Source organism: Zalophus californianus, chromosome 1 (genome assembly GCF_009762305.2).
Source record: "Zalophus californianus isolate mZalCal1 chromosome 1, mZalCal1.pri.v2, whole genome shotgun sequence".
Taxonomy (NCBI): Eukaryota; Metazoa; Chordata; class Mammalia; order Carnivora; family Otariidae; genus Zalophus; species Zalophus californianus.
Genome location: NC_045595.1, coordinates 70,956,127 through 70,979,309, shown reverse-complemented (window position 1 = coordinate 70,979,309; position 23,183 = coordinate 70,956,127). Strand labels below are relative to the sequence as shown.

The 23,183-nt window shown below is 47.6% G+C and overlaps 1 protein-coding gene across 6 annotated transcripts in view; it reads right to left on the bottom strand.

The window, feature by feature from the left end:
- GASK1A (golgi associated kinase 1A) overlaps positions 1-22,088 on the bottom strand; it is a 50,756-nt gene extending 28,668 nt beyond the window's left edge. For 5 of the 6 annotated variants that reach the window (XR_003518122.1, XR_003518123.1, XR_003518121.2 and 2 more), the window contains exon 1: positions 21,740-22,088. Coding sequence is in view for 2 of the 6 variants with exons in the window: in XM_027584611.2 (XP_027440412.1) it covers positions 21,740-21,742 (3 nt within the window). In the remaining 4 variants the exon portion in view is untranslated. Of the gene's footprint in view, positions 1-5,204; positions 5,364-21,739 lie in introns of those variants that run through there. The other variant, XM_027584612.2, reaches the window with a different exon arrangement.
- Positions 22,089-23,183: the final 1,095 nt, after the last annotated feature.

The following is a 23,183-nucleotide window of genomic DNA, read 5'->3' as shown; positions in this document are numbered from 1 at the left end:
GACGATTTCAGAAACAAGGACACTTGGAGGAAAGGACTCGATTACAGTTTGTATTGTAACAGCCAGCAGGAGACTTTTTTTTTTCCCCCCCCATTTCTAAAGGGTAGCAGGGAAAGGAATGCTCATCTACTTCGGGAAAATCCAGTCAGGATTGACTTTTGGGCCCTAGCTCTCACTTCCCAGAAGGCCCTGCTCTGAACACTGACATCCCCCGTGCTTAACAACTATGATTCCCACTGGCTGCTGCATGGGACCCAGTGGCAGAGACAGAGGCAAAGCCATCTTTTCTCAATTCCCAGGTGTCAGAAAAAGATGACAAAACCCTGGACCTCCACTAAACTGCCATGGATGATGGGATAACATGCTGGGCAGGGAAGGTGGAGAGAAGACAGAGGTCACAGGTTCCTCTCCCCATCAAAACAGATAAAATTACAAAGCATTTGTAAAGTGTTTCTTGGTGGGAGTTTTCTGAGGGAAGCCACGTGATTGTGTGTGTGTGTGTGTGTGTGTGTGTATGTGTAATAAAGCTCATGTTTGGCCTTGGTTCTAGAGTCATCACTAAAGATGTCAAAGACCCTTCCATTCTGCTCCCCGACCTCTGCTCTTTTAAACTAAACAATCCCCATTGGCTGATCACTGATTCATCACTACTCAGACCCTGAGTGAGACTGGCAGAGATTTTGAATTTGGAGTTTCTGTTCCATTTTTTAAAGATCAGTTAAATAATTTTCATAACAAAACCATGACTGGAGTGAAAGGGAATACATAAGCATATTTTCAGAGGGCTGGATTAAAACCACATGTCAGTCCTGTGAGTAACACTGCATGCTAGACCTGGTCAAACTCTGCTTTCCTTGGCTGAACCCAGAGTCAGGCTCCAGGCAGGGGAAATTGGCCTGACATATGCCTGGGGGCAAAGGCGAAAGGCACACCCCATTAGAACTTCCAGGCACACAGTGTCCCTCTCCCAGTAAGATCTGTTGGGTCCTGGGAGGCTGGAGCTGTTGTTCCACTGTGGGCAGGATCTCAGGCTGCCTGGCTCCTAAGCCACCACCTAGCCAGGCCCTCTTGCTCAGCTTCACTGGAGAGTTGTGACTTTTCCTTCCACATCAGCAACTTCAAGACAAGAAAGGACTTTTGCCCGTGTAATTTCTAGCCCAGACAATTTCCAGGAAAAAGAAACACCTGAAACACACACACACAATAACTAACGATAACTAACACTTATTCAGTGTTCACTATGTACCTGGGACTGTTTGAAGAACTTTACTTCTCTTAATTCATTTAATCTAGATGCCAGTCTTATAAGATACGTATTAGTATTATTATTAAATTTTACAGGTAAGGGAAACAAGGCATAGAGAATGCTAGCAAGGGCAGCACCAAGACATGAACCCAGGCAGTGTGGCTCCAGAGCCAGTGACCCAATCGCTGTGCTACCCTGGAAATGGGCTGCCACCCAAAGCCCCTGCTCCGGCCCTGATTGCAAAAGACCGCACTTGGGTCTCAGGGATAGGCCCTGCCTTCAAATGAGGCTTACCTCTTTGGGACTGGTCAGTTCATCTGGAAAATGAAGCTTGCACGAGGTCAAGGGTAGGTGGCAGTGTTTTTGCAATGGGGAAAATTGAGGGAAAATAAAAACGTTTTCGGGCTACATTTATTTTTCTTTCAAAATGAAAATAACTGTTTTCTCTCACGTCCTACTTCGTTAAATAAAAGAATATCAAAGAGAATGCTGACATTTGGCCCACTCAAATCTGGGCATACTTGAGAGGTAACTTCAGAAGCAGTTTCTTATGATCTGCTACCATCAAGTCAGGTCTAGGGCTTGATCTCAACACCAGACAGGTGCCATGCCTCCTGATCCTTCCAGAACCAGATGGTCCCCAAGTTCATTTCAGCTCAAGCATTCTTAAAAGGGAAGCCAGGAACAGACTTGTGGTGAGCAAAGCATAAGGTATAAACTTGTTGAATCACAATGTTGTACACATGAACCTAATGTAACATTGTGTGTCAACTATACTTCAAGTAAAAAAGTAAAAGACTCTATCCAGGAAATTGAACATACCTGACTTAAGAGATGGACACGGCAGATCTCTATTAATAATAGCCATCTTACCAAGCACGTACCACGTGCTGGGCAGGCAGTCTCAAAATCCCACGATGTATGTACTAATACGACGATCCCTCTACAATTCTAGAAATTGTACAGCACTGTATAGAGGGGTTTAGAGAAGTACCTTACTCAAGGTCACAGCGCTGGTCAGTGGCAGGCGGGATTTAAATTTTTCCCAAGGCCCACGTACTTTCTCATTCCACCACAGAATGAGGAAGGAAGCCTTGGGAGACAGAGGTGAGTTTAGGGAGGGGCTAAACATGGCAAAGGAACCTGGGATTTGGCCGCCCCTTTCAACCACTTCCTATGGCTTCACACGGTTTTTACTTGCATCAATTCGGTGGGCGCTGTGTTCAAGAAGCCAGCTTAGCCTTGTAAGTGGTGGTCTACACAGTGGGTTCTTAAGGATGGAGAAGAGTCCTCCTTGAAAATGGAAATCTCTTTTCATCCCCGCCCCCACCCCTCCTTAACCTGCCCAAGTAAATGTTCTCCTTGGCACATTTGAAGGAAAGTATTTTGGACAGGTAAAAGCACTATAGATATTGACCTTGGGGGATTTATGGCAGAGATGGGGACTGAAGGGTCATGGCAGGGGGTAGTCTGAAGTTCTCCTGAGGCTCAGATTTAAATCTCATTTACCCCAAGCAAATGATTCCATGAATGTCTGGCCAGGTTCTGCTGCTTAGCTTCCATAGCATCACTTCAGGGATGTGGTCACATTGTGATGTGACAGAAACTTTTGGGTTGAACAAATAGCAATAGCTAGTGCTTGGGATGGGAATGAAGACCAAAGAAGTCTTAAAAAGTGATGGTTCTCAATCTAGGGAAAGAACTGAAACAGGGAGAAGAGCCCCAGGAAATACAAGTTTTAAAAACAATAAAGAGAAGAACGTTAAAACTAAAGACAGCAGACATTTCTCCTCAGTGAAGACCCACTCCAGTCCTAAAAGCTATGTTGGCAAGCCCAGGAAAAAAGGCCCCCATCACTCATTCTTCTACCCCCAAACACCTGAAAGCCTGCCAAAACTTCTTCCAGCCATGAGGTGGGCAGGAAAACAACAGATTCAGCCCAGAGGTCAGGTAAATGCCAGCAAATCAATGGCCACCTAGTAGATCCTCAAGAATGAATGAATGAATGAATGAAGGAAGGAACTGCATAAATTCAAAAGAGTAACTAACACAGTGGTGGGAGTCAATTTACACTAGGAGAGAAAATTACCTTCTTTGGACCAGTAGTCTCAAAATCTTTTGATGACATACCCTTACTAGTAAAAATTTTGGGAACATCCCTCTAATACTTACACATTATCTTTCCCAATATTTACAAATTATTGTAAATGAATATGTTCATTAGAAAGCATGAACAAGAAATGAAAAGTCAGAAAAGGATTGGGTAAAACAAATGTAAACAGAAGTTCTAAGGGTGACTGGGTGGTTCAGTCCATTAAGTGTCTGCCTTCGGCTCAGGTCATGATCCTGGAGTCCCGGGATCTAGCCCAGCATCTGGCTTCCCGCTCAGCAGGGAGTCTGCTTTCCCTTCTGATCCTCCCCCATCTTATACTCTCTCTCTCTCTAATAAATAAAATCTTTAAAAAAAAAGAAGTTCTATTATTTTTTATACTGTAACCCAGTGGATTGTCTAGTGTACCCCTGAGGCCAGTGAGCCTTGCTTTGGAGACCTTTAACCTAGAAACAGTCTGCTTCTTCATACACAAATGACTCTGGCAAGGAGTAGTCTGAGTTTGACTGTACTTATCTGTTATTTCTTAAAAATGCACTGTGGGTAACCACAATGTGCTAAAGATTATTTGAAGGGGATATAGGACCAAATAAAATAAATATTTTCTTGTGTAAATTAGAAGAATCATCAAGATTGAGGTCAACAGTCTAGAGACTCTTCTCAGAAATAAATGAATCAAATAAAGTCCAGGTACATTTGAATGAGAAAATCAGAGTCTAATGAAAACCTATAGTCCCCCAGTGTTCAGAAACAAAAATCAGAACAAAGGTCAGGAAACAAGAAATGGGAAACTATTAAGCTTGACTATTAAGAATAAAAGAACTAAAGAATGAGGTTCTGCTCTGAGCCAGTGTTTATCTAACTCAGCACTGACTAATAAGAATATAATGCTAACCACGTACGAAATTTTAAATTTCCTAGTAGCCACATTTTAAAAAGGGAAAAAAGCTAGGGGAAATTGACTTTAATAATATTTTTTATTTGGCCAAGTATCATTTCAACATGTCATTAATATAAAAATTATTGAGATATTTACATTTTTTGTAATAAGTCTTTGAAATCCAATGTGTATGTCACACATATAGCACATCACAGCTCAGACCAGCCATGTTTCAGTATGTGGCTGGTGGCTACCTTCCTGAATGGCTCAGATATAAACTGAGGCATAGATCCTTGGAACCTGAGGAGTCCACAGCGTTTGAGAAATATTATACTAAAGGATAAACGGCACCAGATCACTTAGATCAATACAGCTGTAAATACAAACACAAAGGCAAGCATAACAATTATAGTATAGTGGGGCTCCAACTTACAGGAAGGTTAGATTCTAATAGAGCAAATTAGGCAAAAATTAAGTCTAGATCAAAATTACCCTTGAAAATCCCTTAAGAAGGAAACTGATACACATCAGGTTTTCCTCCAACCTTAGAACAGATGTTGTCTTTTGTCTCGAGTTGGAAAATTCTTCTAGCACACTCAGCCTCTGAAACTATGAGTCTTGAGAAACACATCAGACCATCTAACAAGGGATTTGGGGAGAGGAAGGTTGAACACAGACCTACCTAACTCCATTAACACTTAGAAGGAGATTAGCAATAATTAACACCAGATTTCTAATCAGCAAAGTTTCTAGCGGTAAAAAGAATCCAAAAGGGAAAGGAGGGTGTGTGTAATGAGAGAAAAGGAGGTTAGGGACCTGCAGCAGGGGACTGGCAGCAAGTGCAGCAGGAAACATAATTCAGATGGGAAAGACGGTGGGCGAGGGGAGGAGCGGCAGGCCTGAGCCCTGGAGCCTGCAGGGCAAGCGAAGAAGTGAGCCAAGGACCCAGCGAGCAGAAAGTCTCCTACCTCTCAGAAATTCTTTCTCCAAAGCGAGTTTGACTGCCCTCTCTTCATCACACGAAGTTTTTAAAGTACATGTCTTCTTACCCCAGAGGTGTCCAACGTCAGTGCTCTAATTATACCCCTAGAAGCTCACCTGCCCCCACCTTCACCCCTGCCTTCCTCGCCTCCTCTAATTCCTCACTGAAGCTCTTGGCAAAATTAGGTGTTCCTGGAAGTCAGTAGCTATAGCCCCCACCCCCCCGAATCTCAGGTCTTCACTTTTGAAAGGGATCAAGTCATCAATATTTCCCCATCTGCAGCTTTGTGTTTACGAAATAAGCAAGCAAGCGCTGCATCCCGGTCCACATCCTTGCTAAGGGCTATGTGAGCCCTCCGAGCACAGAGCAATATTTCATAACATCTGGCTCCCTTTCCTCTGTTCTGGCCTCCTGCCCTGGTCTGCCTGGGCCAAACCCATTTCAGGCTGCATGTGACCACATGCTGTTTGGATTAAGTTGCACTGAGTGTTAGAAGGAATGATCCCTTATCCTGGACTATGTATCACCAAGTTCCACCAAGAAAAGAAGCTGGAAAGGTTCTGCTCCTCTCCTGTGTCATGAAGTGTAACTTCTTTCCGCATATGACCCAGGGCAGGCTTTCTGGACTAGTCCCACAATGTCAGTGATCTAGTTAGACAGAGTTCTGCCAGGGTGAAGATCTGGTGCTGGGTGTTCCCAATACTGGGGCATCTGGAATGGTGTATCTGGTCCACAGGAGAGGGGCCGAGGTGGAGGGGGAAGAAGAGCCAAGGAGAGAATTCACCCAGGCGGGGAAATGTGAGCTAAACTCCATTTGCCTCCTGTGATAGGCATCCACTGGGTACCTCTAGGGGTGCACTGGGGTGCTGTGGGGGTCCAAAGAATGAAAATGTAAAAAAGGCAAAACTAGGAAGTAGAAGAAAGTAGTCTTCTATGTGTCCTCTATTCCCCATCTTGCCCGCCCCCCCCCACAACTAAAACTAAATAGTCCATAACCCCAGCCACTTGTTGGATGGGACAATGATACGGTTAATCTCATGGGAGGAGCAGTGTAAAACAACAAAAATAGGAAGAATAGAACTTACAAAGTATTAATGTGCTTTTCCGATTTGCACTCCTGAGAACCTGAGCTGAAGTTTATCCACCCACCTGGGAGTGTTACAGATGAATGTTACAAAAGAGACGCACAGGGTTAGACCAATGTTCGCCTTCTGACATGCAAAATAGAATTATGGAAATTCATGGACTTGTCTTCAACCATTGTAGAAACAAGTGAAGAGCAAGGATACCTGCCCATACAGCTGAACTACCAGGATATGACCAGAACCACTTAAAGAACTTCAGAAGTGGTCAATAAACAGCACAGCAGTTCAGCACAGAGGCTCTGGAGTCAGACTTCCTGGGTTCAAATCCCAGCAATACCATCTACTTGCTGGGCAAGTTACTTACCTTCTTTCCTTCTAACCAAATCCTGACTGCCACAGCTACGTCATTTAACCACTGGCCTTCAATCTTTCTTTTTACCAATATACACAGGAATGCATTTGACATTGTGACTCAGTGTGTGTGTGTGTAACTGAAATTAAAGTTTCATGAAATGATACCCTTAAGAGATGGAATGACTCATGTTTTCTCTCTCCCTTCTCTTTCCTTCTCTTACTTTCCCTTCTCTAAAAAGAATAATCTGGTAGTGACCCACTAATATGGAATGTGCCTCAATTTCCTCACCTGTAAATTGGGGGAAATAGACACACCTACCTATAGGAGGGTGCTATTTGTGCCTCACCCGTATCTCCTCCCACAAGCCGCTTTGGCTCTTGGCCTTCAGGCTGCTTTGATGCTGGAGTATGTCTGCTGGGAAGTTAATACCCACAGCATCAGCCCTGGACCTCAGACAGACAGGAACTGGTGGGTACAGGTTCCATCTGCTTTACCCCTCAGGTAGGCCAACTGTGAGGCATGTTCTACATAGTCCTCCTGAAGGCCCCAGCAGCAATGAGCTCCAGCCTGCAGTGGAAAGCTGCTCCTTCATGCACCCTGCCTGCATCAGCTGCCTTCCTGGTCTCACTTTCTATTCCACCAACCCCACCCCAGCCCCTCCTGCTGCTGTCTTATAGTGACATCTTCCAAGGAAATTACTCACACTGGAATCTTAGTCTCAAGGTCTGCTTTTGGGAAAAGCCAACCTAACAGCCTTATAAGGCAATGAGGCCAATTAAACGAGCCAAATATCAAATGCTTACAAGGATTCCAGTCTCCTAGTAGATGCTCAGTAAATGTCAGCTAGGAGGAGTTTTTCCCTGGGCAGTGTCACATGAGGTTCAGCTGGAGAGGGACGAGTCTGCACAGTCAGGGTCGGAGGGGCCCATGGACGAAAAGCCCAAGGGAGGTGTATTTTGGGAAAAGAATGTGACGTTTTTCAATCTGAAGATTCTCCCATCTCTGAAGCTCACACACAAAACAACCTTCCTGTCATTCTCCCAAGGGGAGTCGCAGGTGTCACCCAAGGTATGGATCTAGAGGGTGGAGGGAGTTTCCTTCCCTCACAGGAAGGAAAACTTCTGTGCCTCCTTCTCCAAGCAAGGAAGCCTGGCTCAGGGAGTTGCCCATCACAGGGCCCCTCAGCCCGGCCCCAGAGGGGACAGGATTCTAGCCCAAGTTCCAACCTCAGCTCCCACTCACTGCTCAGCAAACGAAGGGAGCGTGGAATGTGCAGTTCTACACAGGGTTCCACACATGCAGCCGCCGGGTGTCTGCTCCAGGGTGTCTGCTCCAGGGACAGATGACCTCTCTGTCATCAGCAAGACAAACTATCTCTTGGGTTTGTGCACCTTCTCCAGGGAGGCCCCAAGTCCTCAAGCTCAGTATGGATGGCCACAGCCCACAGGCATAGGCTAAGTAAGGGACTGAGCACCCCACATGCAAACAGGCCCTGAGAGCCCCACGCAGTCCCTGACCACAGGACCAACCCCCAGGACAAATTTGCTCACCAAAACCTTTCTCTAGTCCCCAAGCTGTTTGACAAGCTCCACCTCTGGGCTCAGAGGGAGGCAGCAACTTGCCAGGCTTGCCTGCCATCCCTAGCCCATGAGTAACACATGGGCTCAGAGTCAGGCTGCCTGGATGTTGAGTCCAGCTCCACTGTGTCTTTGCTGTGGGAACTTGGGCCTCAACTTCTTCATCTGTGCAATGGCAATAAGAATAATACCTCCTTCATAAGGTGGAGTATTCATTGGCTCATTTAGCAGATATTCCTGAGCCAAGCACTCACTCCTCCAGACAGAAGAATGGTGAACAAAATAGACAAAAGTCACTACCCTAGTGGATGGTGACATTCTGGTGGGAAAAGAATGCGACTTGTCATTCATAAAAATAAAAACACTCCACTAAGTACGGCAAGAGTTATATGAGCCGTTGTAGGTAAAGCATTCGAAACAGAGCCTGACATACAGTTATGTTCAATGTGCATCAGTATTCTTACTATTTTTCTAGCAACACCCATGGGATTACCTCCACGGTAGGACTCCTGGAATCTGCATTGAGAATGCATGCCCTATAGGAAGGCATGTGAACCCTCTTCCTGCTCCTGAGATGGGAGGGAGTTAAACATACATCCTTTATCTCTCCTTCCCTGCTTGCTGCTTGTGCTGCTGCCATCTTTACATTGATTATTCGTTGGGGCTTTTGCAGTCCTGCTGGCCCCAGGAGCCCTCTCTATAGCCATAACTGAATTGCCATTTTGTTCCAGCTCACAAGAGCACCAGTGTAGGAACACCACAGGCCAGATGGAATTTTGGAGACCCTGTCATTTGTTGGAAATTTTCTCTGGCTACCCTTGTATTAACATCCATATATTTTGCTCTCAGGCCCAGGAATGGGGCTGTAGGAATTGCTGCTTAAAAAATATAGCAAGTTTCCCTCTGGGCCATTCCATTCCAGCCTTCCAGAGTACTCTGCTTCCTGGCTGCTCAGAGGACAGGACACAACCTTAGAGAAGAGAGGGAGAGGAAGAAGTCTGTCTTCCAGACACTTCTCCCCTCTTCTGATCAAACCCATGACAACAGGGGAAACTGAGACAATTAAGACATTAAAGGAAGACTCCCCCTCTTGCCTTAAATCTATGCCAGTTATAGCAGGTTGTATGGACTTCTTTCCGATAAGGCCCAGAGGAGAGTTTGTAACCTGGGATCATGGGCCAAATCTGGTGTACAGATGTGTCTTGCTTGGCCTGAAGTATTTTTAATAAATTCAAGCCAATGTTTAAAAACCAGGATATTTCACATAAAAAACTCAGATTTCTGGCTTCCCTTAAAAAAAGGAAGTTCTAGCCACAGCTTGGGCCCATGTTCTCACATAGCTGGAGCACGGCTCTTTCTCAACAACATGCTCTCTGCAGTTCATCACAGGCCCCACCACTCCCTATTGTCTCCCAACGCTGAGGAGGAAAGACATTTGCCTTTGGGATCTCACTAGCATTATTGTTTTTCATAGAAGATAAACACTTCTTTGACCAAGGCTCATCAAGCCTCGAGAAGACAAAACATAGATTGATTTGTTTTTTTCACTATACCCAGCTTGCTCCACTCACTATGCCCATAGCCCAGGTTCCATCAACACTTCAGTTGATACTTTTTGACCCAGAGCTGTACCATCCAATATAAGCACCACTATCCACATGTGACTATTTACATTTAAATTAATTGCAATTTGAAATTTCCATTCCTGGTCCACTAGCCACAGTTCAAGTACTCAGGAACCTCCTGTGAGTAGTGGCTGCCATGATGGACAGCACAAAATAGAGTATTTTCATCATCTTGGAAAGTTACACTGGACAGCTCTGGAAAGATTTAAATATAAGATATGGGAAGCTACCAACCAATTAAAATACCTGTTGAGCAGTTGAGCACGTCCTCTGCATCTACACTGGGCACTGCGGGGAAGTTGCTGTCTTCCAGGGGTTCACGAACAAGGCAGAAAGCCATAGGCAAAGACAAGAGACAGTGGAAAGTGCCCAATATTGCCACAAGGACCCTCTCAAGAGTCCAAGAACGGGAGCAGGTCTCTGTTTTCATGATACAAAGAAAATGCTCTGCTTGTCCATCACACTGTGCTCTTGGCCCAGTTCCAGGAAACTGAGACTTCCCGAAACAGGGACTCCTTGTTGCCTCATGGAGATGCTGCTTTAGACATCTGGGACTCAACCCCATGTTTTTGAGGCTCCTCAAACAAAACACCCAAAGAGAGTCAGGTTGGGCTTAAGAGCTCTCCCTCCCTGACAGGGCTTCTCCTCTCAGCACTGGCCTCCCCTATGTCCCCACACCCTGCTCCAACGCACCCCACCACCTATCTCTCCTGCCCCCATGCACCACTCCCCAAGGCTGTCCTCTCCCCAGGGCTTCCCAAATCCACAGCCAGCCCACTTCCAGGGCTCCCTGCTCCAGCTCTTTGCCCTTCCCTCTCCTATAACTGAACAGGATACACCTGGGACCCAGATCCTCAGGACAACACTCTACACAACGAATTAATTTCCAAGGATATTTACTTAAAAAAAAAAAAAGACAAAGACTGTATTTATTTATTTGGATGGGGAGAGAAGCAGAGGGAGAGGGACAAGTAGACCCTGCACTGAGGGCAGAGCCCAATGTGGGGCTCCATCTCACCTGAGATCATGACCTGAGCCGAAATGAAGGGTTGGAGACTTAACTGACGGAGCCACCCAGGTGCCCCCAAGGATATTTACTTTTAACAGAAAATTTCCAAAGACTAGATATCAAAATAGAAGGGCTACATCTAAGTTGTGAAAATTTTCAGGCTGATTGGAAAGAGCATCACATTTGTGGTTGGAGGGCCCACCTGGAAGTCCTTCATATTTATAACTATGTGACCTGGCATTACTCAGCATCAGTAATCTCTAAATTACTCTATTACTGATCTCTAAGACAGATTTAATAACACCAGCCTTAACAGTTGAAGGATTAAGGACTCAATGAGATAATGGACAAGAAAGCCACAAAGCCCAATGCAAATACCTGTTGTTATTAGCATTAAGGAGAAATTATATTCTGACACCCAGCACAGTGCCTAGCACACACTAGAAGTGTGTTGAAAACTATTTTTAAATGATCCTGGAGTAGAGGCTGAGGAAAGACCCTTTAGACAAACGGGGCTTTTAGCATACTCTCAAGATCAGACCACACAGATGAAGACCCACACAGATGAAGACCTACACAGAAGGAGGGGTTCTGAATCTTTTTAGTACCAAAGACTATTCTAGCCACCTAGTGAAGCCAGGGACTCTTCTCGGGATGCTTTTTTTATATATTTTAAGATTTTATTTATTTATTTGATAGAGAGAGACACAGTGAGAGTAGGAACACAAGCAGGGGGAGTGGCAGAGGGAGAAGCAGGCTTCCCGCCAAGCAGGGAGCCCGATGCGGGGCTCGATCCCAGGACCCCGGGATCATGACCTGAGCCGAAGGCAGACGCTTAACCGACTGAGCCACCCAGGTGCCCCATCAGGATGCTTTTTTTAAAATGTATAAAATAAAAGATACACCATTCCAAAGACAACTAATTATATTGAATACATTGTATTGTATCGAATATATTGCATATTGAAATATAGTTATTAAAATATCCTAAAAAATAAATTTATGGTATAATAATACATAGTTTCTTTATTAACACATTAAATAATAAGATCTAACAGCACCTCTAATAACAAATACACTTGATTGTTCACAGTCAGTTACAGATACCTTTTCAAAGTAGTAAGGAGTAAAGACTGTATTTCAAAATCTGTGCTTCCACTGTCATGATATAAAATACCTGTGATTCCTGGGGTGCCTGGGTGGCATAGTCGCTTAACGTCTTTGGTTTTGGCTCAGGTTGTGATCTCAGGGTCATGAAATCGAGCCCCGTGTCAGGTTCCTTGCTCAGCGTGGAGTCTGCTTAAGACTCTCTCTCCTTCTCCCTCTGTCCCTCCCCATCCACCCCCACTCTCTCTCTCTCTCTCTCTAAAATAAATAAATCTTTAAAAAAAAGAAATGAAATATCTATGATTCCTGCTGATGACAAAGTCACATGTCCTGCTAACACACTGTGGTTAGTGCCTACATCCATTATTAAAGAAACACTGCATTTCAGTGAGAGATGAGGGAAAATAAAGATGTAACTTTTCTTCAACCAAGCTGAGGGCTCCCCTGAATTTTACATATGGACTCCAGGCCAAGCACCCCTGGACTAGGTTCCCTTTTACCTCTACCATTTGATTCTGTTTTTCTCTAGTTCACCAGTGTAGGAATAGATCCACATGGCTGATACAACAGAAGCCCCTTTGTAACATATATTCCCCGATTCTAAAACCCTTTATGCACAGGAGCTAGGGTCCAAGGCTACCCCCCAACTCCTGTTCCCCTTGATGCACTGAAGGATCCTACTAATAATCTTAGAGGCTCAGGCCTTGCTACATCTGCAGCCCTGTCTGTTGTCTGGGGACAGCTCCCATTAATTGCACACTTAGTATATGCTGATGACCACTGTATGAGCTGTTTTATGCTCATTATAGTATCGAACACGCAACCTCACAAGGGGACAGTGTTATTTTCATGAGGAAACTGAGGCTGAGGGGTTAAATGTTCAGTGATTTGCCCAAAGTAGCAAGCAGGGTTTGAATTTAGTTCTGATTACCAATCGCCCTTTCTCACGCTTCATGCTTTAAAACCATACCAAGTAAGCTATTGTGACAATTACTCTTTAAACCCATTCACCCTGGGAGTGAGTGCTACTGCGGGGGAGATGAGTGCAGGTGAACAAGGAGGCAGGAGCCTTTCCTGACTCTCCGTGAGGTGACTGAACAGAGTGGCATTGCCCAGTCAGCCAGCCACACCTCCCCCCGCCCCGCACAAATGGGAAATGAAGGGATTCTAACTAGAGTTTCAAGAGAGAATGTTCTGAAAAAAAAAAAGGACTACAATAGCATCTTTGTAGTTGCAACAGGATCTCTAGAGTGCCAGGAGAAGTGAGGGTAGTTGGGGGGAGGAGGGGGAGACAGAACTCGGTGGCTGACTGGGCCCGGGGCCTGCAGACAGCGGCCGGGTGTACGGGGAGGCCGGGAGGGAGGGCTCGTGCTGTCCAGGAGGCCACCCCTGCCGCCAGCCAGGCCCTGAGCTGGGGTCCAGTTCCCCCAGGAGGTACACACTGAGCCTCTGTGTGGACAGACAACAGAGCCACTCTGTCCTAGAGAAAGAAGCCTGTGTGTCCTGCCCACCTTCCTCAGAGCACAGGGATGGACATCCAAATGGCCCATTCACGAGCCAGTCCAGCCTCTAGGCCTCACACTGCCTGCAGCCTCCACCTCCAGTGGGTTCAGGCATCCCACGCGGCACGGCCCGGAGCCCCATCCCAGCCTGGGCACAGCCTGAGCCTTTTACCCCTCCTGCTTCCTTCCATCTGGGTGGTCATGGGTTATCACATTATCCTTGGGGCTGCAGCTCAGGCATCCCCTTTGGGGAAAAAAGTGAAGGGGGTTGTGGGTCCCATACTTTTTGAAATCATGACCCTCTGATACTACAGGTTTGACTATATTTGGGTCTTCCATTCCCAGCTCAAGCATGGCACCAAGCATTTGTAAATACTATAAAGCAGTTTTTTAAATCGTTGTCAGAACAAAGAAGAGAGGCATGGCCTCTGCCCTCAGTTTACAGTCCTGATGGGAAGATGGCCACAGACGACACCGCCCACCTAAGTACTTAGATGGATTGTAGAAATTAGTGAAGGGGTACATGCTGCTTGTTTATGTATATGAAGGAGTAGATTCACATGGATAATCCCCTTCTAGGAATTGTGGAAAATGAGATAGAAGAGACAGAACGTCTGGACAATTCGCCAGCGCCTGGTGCATTGGAAGTGACCTCATAGCACTGGTGCAAAACCAGTCTGGACACAGGCAAGGCCAGTCACCGGATAAGCCAAGTCTGCTCTCCCGCTACTACTCCCCCTCGTCGCGGGAGCCCAGGGCTGATGCAGGGCATGTGCAGCACAGAGAGGCAGTGGCAGGGGAGACCATCACTGCTCTGCCAGAGGGCAACACATGCTGACACCAGCCCAGGACACTGGGCCCGCTACAGCCCCAGAGCCCCATGTCCCCCGAGCGCCGTGATCCCAGCGCTGGGAGGGGCTCCTGCCTGCTCCTTCGCCGGTGCCCGTGCGGGGATGGGGCCTCCACGGGGCCAGTCTTTTTTGTTCCTGAGCCTCAGTCCCCTCATCTCACATCCATACATCTCTGGCTCTGATTCTTGTTTTTCTCTCCCTCTCTCTCTCCCCTCTGATGTCTTCCACCAGGCTGATAACATTTCTGAAAAAAATCCCTCCTGGACCTGGTTCCTATACATGGAACCACGAGCCTGCTGCCTGAGCCAAGATGAAAGGATTTGAGTTCTCCAGGTGCTTCTGGAAGAGGCTGTCTGCTCATTGCAAGCAAACATCCTTGAAAGCCAAACAAAAACTGCCCACAAGTAAACAAGCCTGTGACACAGCCCCTTCCTGTAGCCACTTAGCAGAAACCCAAACTGAAGCCCCTGGCAGGCGGGGAACTCGGGGGTGAAGATGGAGGAGCCACAGGTTGGCTGGCAGGGAGCACCAGGGACCACGGGCAAGGTGGCTAGGCTAACATAACCAACACTGTACTCATTTATTATTGCAATGATCCCTAACCTATTTTTTACGATAACAAGGGCAAAACCAATGTAGAAGATTAAGGGAGAAATGTCAAACACTTGACTCTTAAGGATATAACTGTGGCTCTTAAGAATACAACCTAATAATCTATTTTATAGAATTAAAATGATTAGTTTCATTTTTAAATAAGTTACTGCTATATGACGATTACTTCTAAGTGTGACTAAAGGACACCATAAGGTAAATAAAAATGAAGATGAAGAGAGAAGAGGGAGGCAGACAGAGGTCTGTATACCCACATGCCTGAACAAGAAACAAGTCACTCTTGACCTGCCCAGGCTCCCTGTCTGAGGTTACCAAGGACTAGAGGTTCTCTTGCCCAAATATACCCCTCCTATCTGCTCCCTCCAGCCAGGCCAGTCACCGGGCCCGTTTCCCCATCGCCATCCTTTCGCAGATGCTCCCCTCCACTCCATGCAGCCTCCTCCCCTCCCTCTGAAACTGCTCTCTAAAATGCAAACACATCCCACCTCCCCATGCTCAAAAGCCCTTCCATTGCCCCCACTGCCCTGAGGATAGTAACTCGAATCCACAGCTGGGTGGGGAGACCACCCATGCCCCAGAACCAGACTCTGCTTCCAGCCCCATTTCCAGGAGGCTCCCCCAACTCCCCTCCCAGCCACCTTTTGACAGCTCACTTTTGCCTCCAGGGCTTTGCACGTGCTCTTCCTTCCACAAGACTGCCTTTCCTCCTTCTTCTTGTTGTATTATTTTAACTCACATACACTACAACTAAAATTTTTGCAGACAGTTCTAGTAGTTTTCATACACACTTATAGAACCACCAGCCCCTGGTAACCATCACCTGTTCTTTGATGCCTATAGCTTCACCTTGCCCAGAATGTCATATAGATGGAATTGCACAGTAGGTAACCTTTTGAGATGGATTTGTTCCACTCAGCAAAATGCCTTTGAGACTCCTCCATGTTGTTGCGTGCTGTCTTTGTTGCACGGTATGGCCGGATCCCATCTTGTTAGTCCAGTCTACAGCTGAGGGCATCTGGTTTGTTTCCAGTTTGGGGTGATTATGTATAAGGCTACTATAAACATTTGGATCCAGGTTTTTGCGTAGACATATGTTTTCACTCCTCTTGGGTAAAGACATAGGAATAGAATCGCTGGGTTCTATGGGAAGTGTAGGTTCAATTTCACAGGAAACTGACAAGCTGCTTTCCAGTGTGGCCCTATCACTGTACGTTTCTACTTTTAATGTATGAGCGTCCGGTTATTCTGCATTCTGGCCAGCACTTGATACTGTCAGAGTATTTTGTTTTTTAGCTAATTAATAGACATGTAGTGGCTTCTCTGTTCTTCAACTGACAAAAGCTAGGCCATCCTCTGACACTTCCTGTCATTAAGCATCCCCCACCACCACTGAATTCACCGGCTGCCATCATAAAGCACCTTCTGGCTTCCACTCAGTGAGAAGCTCCAGGGCCACCAGGCTGAGCCCTTGGGAATACAGCCAGATCCCAGGCCACTTCAAAGAATATGTGTCTGTACCTGTATGTGTGTGTGTTGGAGGTCCACACAGAGAAGGGCGGCCTAGAGATTACCCCACAAACCACTGTTCCATCCTCACTCTTGGGCCAGACGGTCCTTCAGAAGCAAACCCAAGTAGACACATCCAGACAATACAGGGATGGCATCCCAAACTCCCCAGATGGAAACACTTCCACAGTCACATCAAAAAGGGATCCAAGCAAAGATAGCACAGGTTGCTCACAGCACTTGGGCCTCAAGGAAACCTGATGTATGCACTCTGCTTCTAAATTGCAGAGTGCAATTTAGAAATTAGAAAATCCCCCTGGGTGGGGAGGGAGGGCTGGGTCCCCCGGGTCTATACTGAGGGCACTCTCAGTATCTTGGAGGCCCATCTGAAGCACATTTCTTTCACTAGCCCCCTGAAACAGCTAAAGAACTCATTTCTTTGTGAGGCCTGTTCTCCACCCTCACTCCCTACCTACTGCTTTTTGAACCAACCTCTGCTTGGGCTGGTTAGGGCCAAGAGATTATTTAAAACCCTCTGCCCCCTGGCCAGCCCTGTGCAGCACCTGGCTCAGGTATGCAGCAGGTCAAGGAGGTGCCCACAAGAGAAAGGGTATCAAATTCCCCATGGGCTCCAAGGGCTGGATGTCATGGTTCCCAGTTCTGATTTCAAAACCAGTTGAATCTCTTTTCTTCAGCTGAGCCCAAGAAACTTGGGCAAGGTGATTGGCTGGAGCACCCCAGCATTAGACCTCAGGGGCCTGTGACTGAGTGGGGGCTGCATTCTCATCCAGTGTTCAGCAAGGAGGGCCAGAGCACACAAACTGGGCAAACATCTCCCTCAGGGCCTTTCCCAGCTGGTGAGAAGAAAGATTTAAAGGAGCAAGACAAGAGTTTTAGAATAGAATCTGTCTGCATACGACCCATACTTAGAGGAGAGTCCCAGAAGCCCCCCTCCCCCACAACCCCTTGACTGGTAGTGAATGAAAATGCATCAGTGACTTCCTTATGATTCGTTTTAGGTTCTGACAAAAAGAAAACCTATTTGGTGGGTCTTCTGTAAAGCCCCCATTCTTACAGCATCTTTGGGGCACCAAGTATTTTCACCTCCATGATTGCATTTGCTCCTTATAATAGTCCATTATTATAACCCCATGTTACAGAGGGTTCCAAAGCTTACCCAGAGCCATGTGGTAGCCTAGTCTCACACAAACCTTCTTCTGATTTCAAACCCCATGCCTTTCCTTCACCACTCCAAGCTATACCAAATGCCTCAAGTATATAAAGGGGCTATGGTGTCTGTGATGGGACCTGCATGCAGCGGGGGGGTGGGGGGAAGACTTAGGAGACCTGGGCTCTAACCCAGCTCTGAGTAACCTTGAGAAGGTCACATCCCTTCTCTGATTTCAGCTCCTTTTCCTGAAGATTCCCCTCTGTCTTAACCATCAGGGAGTTTAGCTCTTGGTTCTTTGGAGAATAACTGACCCATGAGTGGGTCCTCCTGCGATCCCCTTCCCTGCATGGCTGCCTGTCTGGTGACATGCCCACAGCACAGAGTGAAGACAGACGAGAGGAAACCCCTCCCACACCCACACTCTGGGCCTTCAAAGGTAATTGCAGTAAAATCTTTTATAAAGAGGCTGAAGCAATTTGTTCTGGTGAGCTTGTCTGATTTCCACTTAGCCAGGCACTCAGATCCCCATTTCCATGGATAATCAGAAGCCGGCCACATGACACTGAAAACAGCTCCCAAGTGGGAACCCCCTAAAGTCCACAAGCAGAGAAATGATTACCAAAATCATGGTACTGAGCATTAAAAAGTATGGCTATGAATATTTTTTGGACATGCAGACACGGAACATGCTTTGACAAAAAGTGAAGTAAAACAAATCAGACTATAAAACTGCATGTTCGGCATAATCTCAACTTTAAAATAATACTCAAAGACAGTAGGAAATATGCCAAAATGATACCCATGGTTACCTATAGAAGTTGGCAGTATGGCCAAATATAGGATCAGGAAGAAAACTTTTTTTTAAAGTTGGCAATAATAGTCTTAACTTCTCCTATCAATATTCTTTTTTTTAAAGATGTTTATTTATTTGTTTGGGGGAGAGGGAGAATGAGGAGGAGGGGGGGACAGAGGCAGAGGGAGAAGCGGGCTCCCAGCTGAGCAAGGAGCCCCACGTGGGGCTCGATCCCAGGACCCTCGGATCATGATCCAAACCATAGGCAGACACTTAACCGACTGAGCCACCCAGGTTCTTCATCTGAGTTCTGAGTCTTGGCACACACCAGGTCTCCTGCCATGATTGTAAGGAAAGGTGGCAAGTGTCCCAATCTTAGCTTCAGAAATACACACACCAAGCCCCGTCCGAACCCACCCCCCCACCCCCCCAACCCCCCCCACCCCTGCCCAGGATGATAAAAATACCCTCACAGGTCCTGCAGCTCAGTGTTCACTTTTGCGAAAAGACATCTAAGGCTTCCGGACTTTTTAGCTTTATATTTCTAACCCTGGGTTTCTCATTTTATGTGCCTCAGATCAGGAATACGACAGTGTTAAGGCATTCCTAGATAAAGACCATATTCAAACAAATTGGGGAAGTTCACATCTCAGTTTTAATGAATTAAGAGGGGTTGCTCTGCGAAATGATCCTGCCAGAGGGGCATATAAGATGTATCATTTGCAGATGAAGTTCATGGACACCTTCAATTTTAGGACTATCTAAAGGGATGGCAGCTCGACAGATTCCGGGGTGTCTGGGGAAGTGCAGTTCCTGTTCTCTCCACCTTCTAACCCTGTGGTTCTCAGTCTTGGCCGCACAATGGGGTCACCTGCACAGCCTGAAAAACAAATCCCTTGGTTTGGGTCTGGTCTGGATCTGGTCTGGGGAGCAGTGAGAACCACTAGGGCTGAGAATCCCTTCTTCCTCACACCATCAGAATGGTGTCCATGCTAAGAAGGCTAAGAAGTCAAGACCTGATTGGGCTCCAATCTCAGAATTATTCACGTATCATCCATTTTTGAAGTTAAATAGAACTTCAAAGGACATCTAGTTCAATCTCTCATGTTACAGAGGAAGAAACTGAAGCCCCCTGCCAAGGATTCCCAGCCCCCCACCTCCTCTTATACTGGTTCCAATCAGTGCCCGGTTGTACCTTGGGCCCCCAGGCCTCTGGACCACAGACCCTTCATTCAAAGGGAGAAGCAAAGGAAGGCTTCAGATCTCCAAGGCCATTTTGCTGCGAGAGGTTCCTTATCAGGCTACCTCCGTCTCTCTGGCAAGTGAACCCTGACACAAGGGAAATTCTGACTCAAGTCCTCTTCCTAACGCCCCAGAACTAAGGATGAGGAGCCAGGAGCCTGCAGGCTGACAAGGACAGGAAGCCCACCCTGGCAGCAAAGCAAACACATCCCCACACCCTGAGGCCGCTAGAGCAGAAGGCAGGTACTTTCTCCCCCTGTGCACTCCATCTCCATCGCAGGAGGCCTGAGACGCTGTCAGAGACACTTTTAAAATCAAGAGTGAAAAGAGGGGGCACATGCACCCCAACGTTCATAGCAGCAATGTCCACAAGAGCCAAACTGCGGAAGGAGCCAAGATGCCCTTCAGCAGACGAATGGATAAAGAAGCTGTGGTCCATATATACATGGAATATTACTCAGCCATCAGAAAGGATGACTACCCACCATTTGCATCGACGTGGATGGAACTGGAGGGGATTATGCTGAGTGAAATAAGTCAAGCAGAGAAAGGAAATTATCACATGGTTTCACTCATATGTGAAACTTAAGGAATAGCACAACAGACCGTGGGGGAAGGGAGGGAAAACTGAAGGGGGAGAAATCAGAGAGGGAGACGAACCATGAGAGACTCTGGACTCCGGGAAACAAACTGAGGGCTTCAGAGAGGAAGAGGGCGGGGGGAGGGGGTAACAGGGTGATGGGTATTGAGGAGGGCACGCGTTGGGACGAGCACTGGGTGTGATACTCCACTAATGAATCGCTGAACACTACAACAAAAACTTATGATGTACTATATGCTGGCTAACTGAACATAATAAAATAAATAAAAATAAATAAAAATAGAAAATAAAATCCAGAAACTCCTGCATACCATTAACAACCCTTTGGGTTGTTGGCTTTGGCCCCTACCCTCTTCTGGCAATAGTCTTGCTCCTGAACATGGAATTTGGTAGTAAAAAAAAAAACTCTGCACATTTTCAGTTTCACATCCTCTACCTCTGATCATTCCCCCTTTTTCAACCCTAAGATTCCATTATTTCTTTCTCTTTAGCAGCATTGAGAAAGACCCCTATGAGGACTGGAGAGAGGGTATTAGGGAAAGGGAGACACACATAGCCTCTTGGTACCCTTCCCTGAGCCCCCAGCTCTTATTGACCAGCTCATGGCCTCTGGTCCCCACAAGGCCAGAACTAGCACCTTTGCACCCAAGGAACTGTTCTCGCAGAGACCCTCCATCCTACAGGAGAAACTCTAGGCACCCATCTAAACTCCAGGCCCACAGCTAAGCTCCCAGAGAAGTATTCCCAGGGAGCCCCAATCTGGCCTCTGTGAGCTTAAGAGTGGGGAGAGGGAGGGGGTCGTAGAAGCAGATGGAAGAGCCCTGTGGGTTTCTTCCGAGTTCAAACTCATTCTGGGTCTGACACCCTTCCCCCACTCCACCCACCCAGGGTAGGGCAGTGAACTGTAGGAACAGTGGGTGGGGGCGGCAGGTAGTTTCTACCTGGAAGCAGAGCTCATCAGCAGCCGGTCCTGAGAGAAGCCCCCTTCCTGAGGCTACACATGTAGCCTGGTTCATGCTCAAAGGGTCTATCTTTCCTGCGTGTTGGTGTCTTTGAGTTTTATCAAAGGAAAGGCAACGGTTCACAAGCTCTCCAACTTCCTGAATAACATCCCAGACCAACCAGCGCGCCCACACCTGTCCGACGGTCCAGGAGATGGAGCCAGGCACTGGACCTTTACCAGGACCGATTTATTTCTACGTGGATTAAGGTTCAGCCAGGGTGTACGGGTCCGTAATGAAAGCGCCCTTGGTCATCCCCTCCAAGGGAAGCGGCAAAGCTGATTGCCCACCCCTCGCTCCCCACACTTCGTCCTAGGTGCAGAAATAAAAGCCGCTGCAGCCCCCAAGCAACCTTCCAGAACAATTCCGGCTCCCGGAGGCCGTGCAGGCTCCGCGCACCCAAAGCTGCGCGCGCTGTCCGCGGCCACCTGCCTGGGTGCCCACCCGATCCGCCCACCCGAGCGTCCCCCCTGGAGATTCCTACCATGTCCCCTGTGGTGGCTGGACCCGCTCCTCGGCGATCTCAGCCGGCTCTCCAGCTCATCCCACCGCCCCGGGGACCGCCCCTTGCTCCGTAACTCTCCAAGTCTTCCCTGGACTCGGGTTTCCCGGACTGAAGGTCCACAGCTTCCCAGCGGCCAAGTGGCCCCACAATTCCTGGGTGTGCGATGCGCTCAGGGATGTTCTGCAGGTGAGGTTGTTAGAGGAGGTCTGGGATCTCCAGCCCACGGGGGATCTGCGTGTCTGAGGATCTGCGGTTCTGCAGGAGCCTTCCCACAGCCGTGAGCCTCCGCGATCAGCCCAGGGACGTTTGCAGAGTTTGCGAAGTCCCTGCTGAGCGTCCCAGCCCAACCTCCCCACTTCCCCGAAAGCGAAGGAGGGGGGAGCTCCTTTCACAATAAAAGCCCTGCCCCGGGCTCAGGCGGCCAGAGCCGCCTGAAGCACGGGCCCAGGTGCTAGGAAGGAATGGGGCCGACCGCCGGGTGATGATCTGAGGCTGGGCGGCAAGCGCGGAGCAAGGTCTGGGCAGATCGCCCCGATCCCGCCTCCAAGGTGTGAGGGTGTTCCGTGAGCCCTGGGCAGTCATGGGCGGGAGGAGGGACGGAGAGCGAGAAGGAGGGGCCTGACCCGCCCGCTGAGGGTCGCCAAAACCGTTGCTCTCCCAAGCAAAGCCACGGAAAGAGAAGTCTTTCACTGGCATCTCGTAACCTTATTTGGGCTCAGTCTCCAGAGGCTGTTTGGAAGGAAATATGGTAGGAAAACCCTTTTACCACTTAAGGTCAATCACAATGGACATTTTTCCCCCCTTGAGAATTAACCAGTGTTTAAGTCGCTGGAGTAAGTGACTGATACCGACCCCTCTGCTATGGATGCATAGAGTGTTTGTGTCCCCTGGGTCACCTATAGTAGGCTATGACACGGTCGAAGCAGGACCGAAGGATCTGCATGCTCCTTGCTGGAGAGAAGGCTGGGCTTGGAGTCCATAGTCCTGGAATTGGGGGCTGGCCCCTCTGTTAATAGCTGAGTGACATTTAACAGCTGAGTCACGTTCATCCAGTGCCTGTATGTCTTTGAGACCTATGTCCCTGACTAGTCCAATGTTTGGACCTCAGGATTCTTAAGAGCCTATAGGCATGAAGGTAGGGGTGAGGGCAGTCAGCAGTAGGGTGCCCTGAGAGAATCTGGGAACCAGGCTGAAAAATTACCCTCTGAGGTTGAAATTAACAAGAATCATCACTAGATGGCCAGAAACCATCTTCCCAGGGGTCACCAGCTACAGAATGCTTTGAGGTTGTCACTGATGACAGTACTTCTAAAGGAGAACAAATATTCAGTGGTCTCCTTAAACTGTGTATGGGGATGGGGAGACAGATGGAAGAGAAAGTATTTCTTCAGTCCTTATTATGTTCTGGATGCTTTCCATAGCT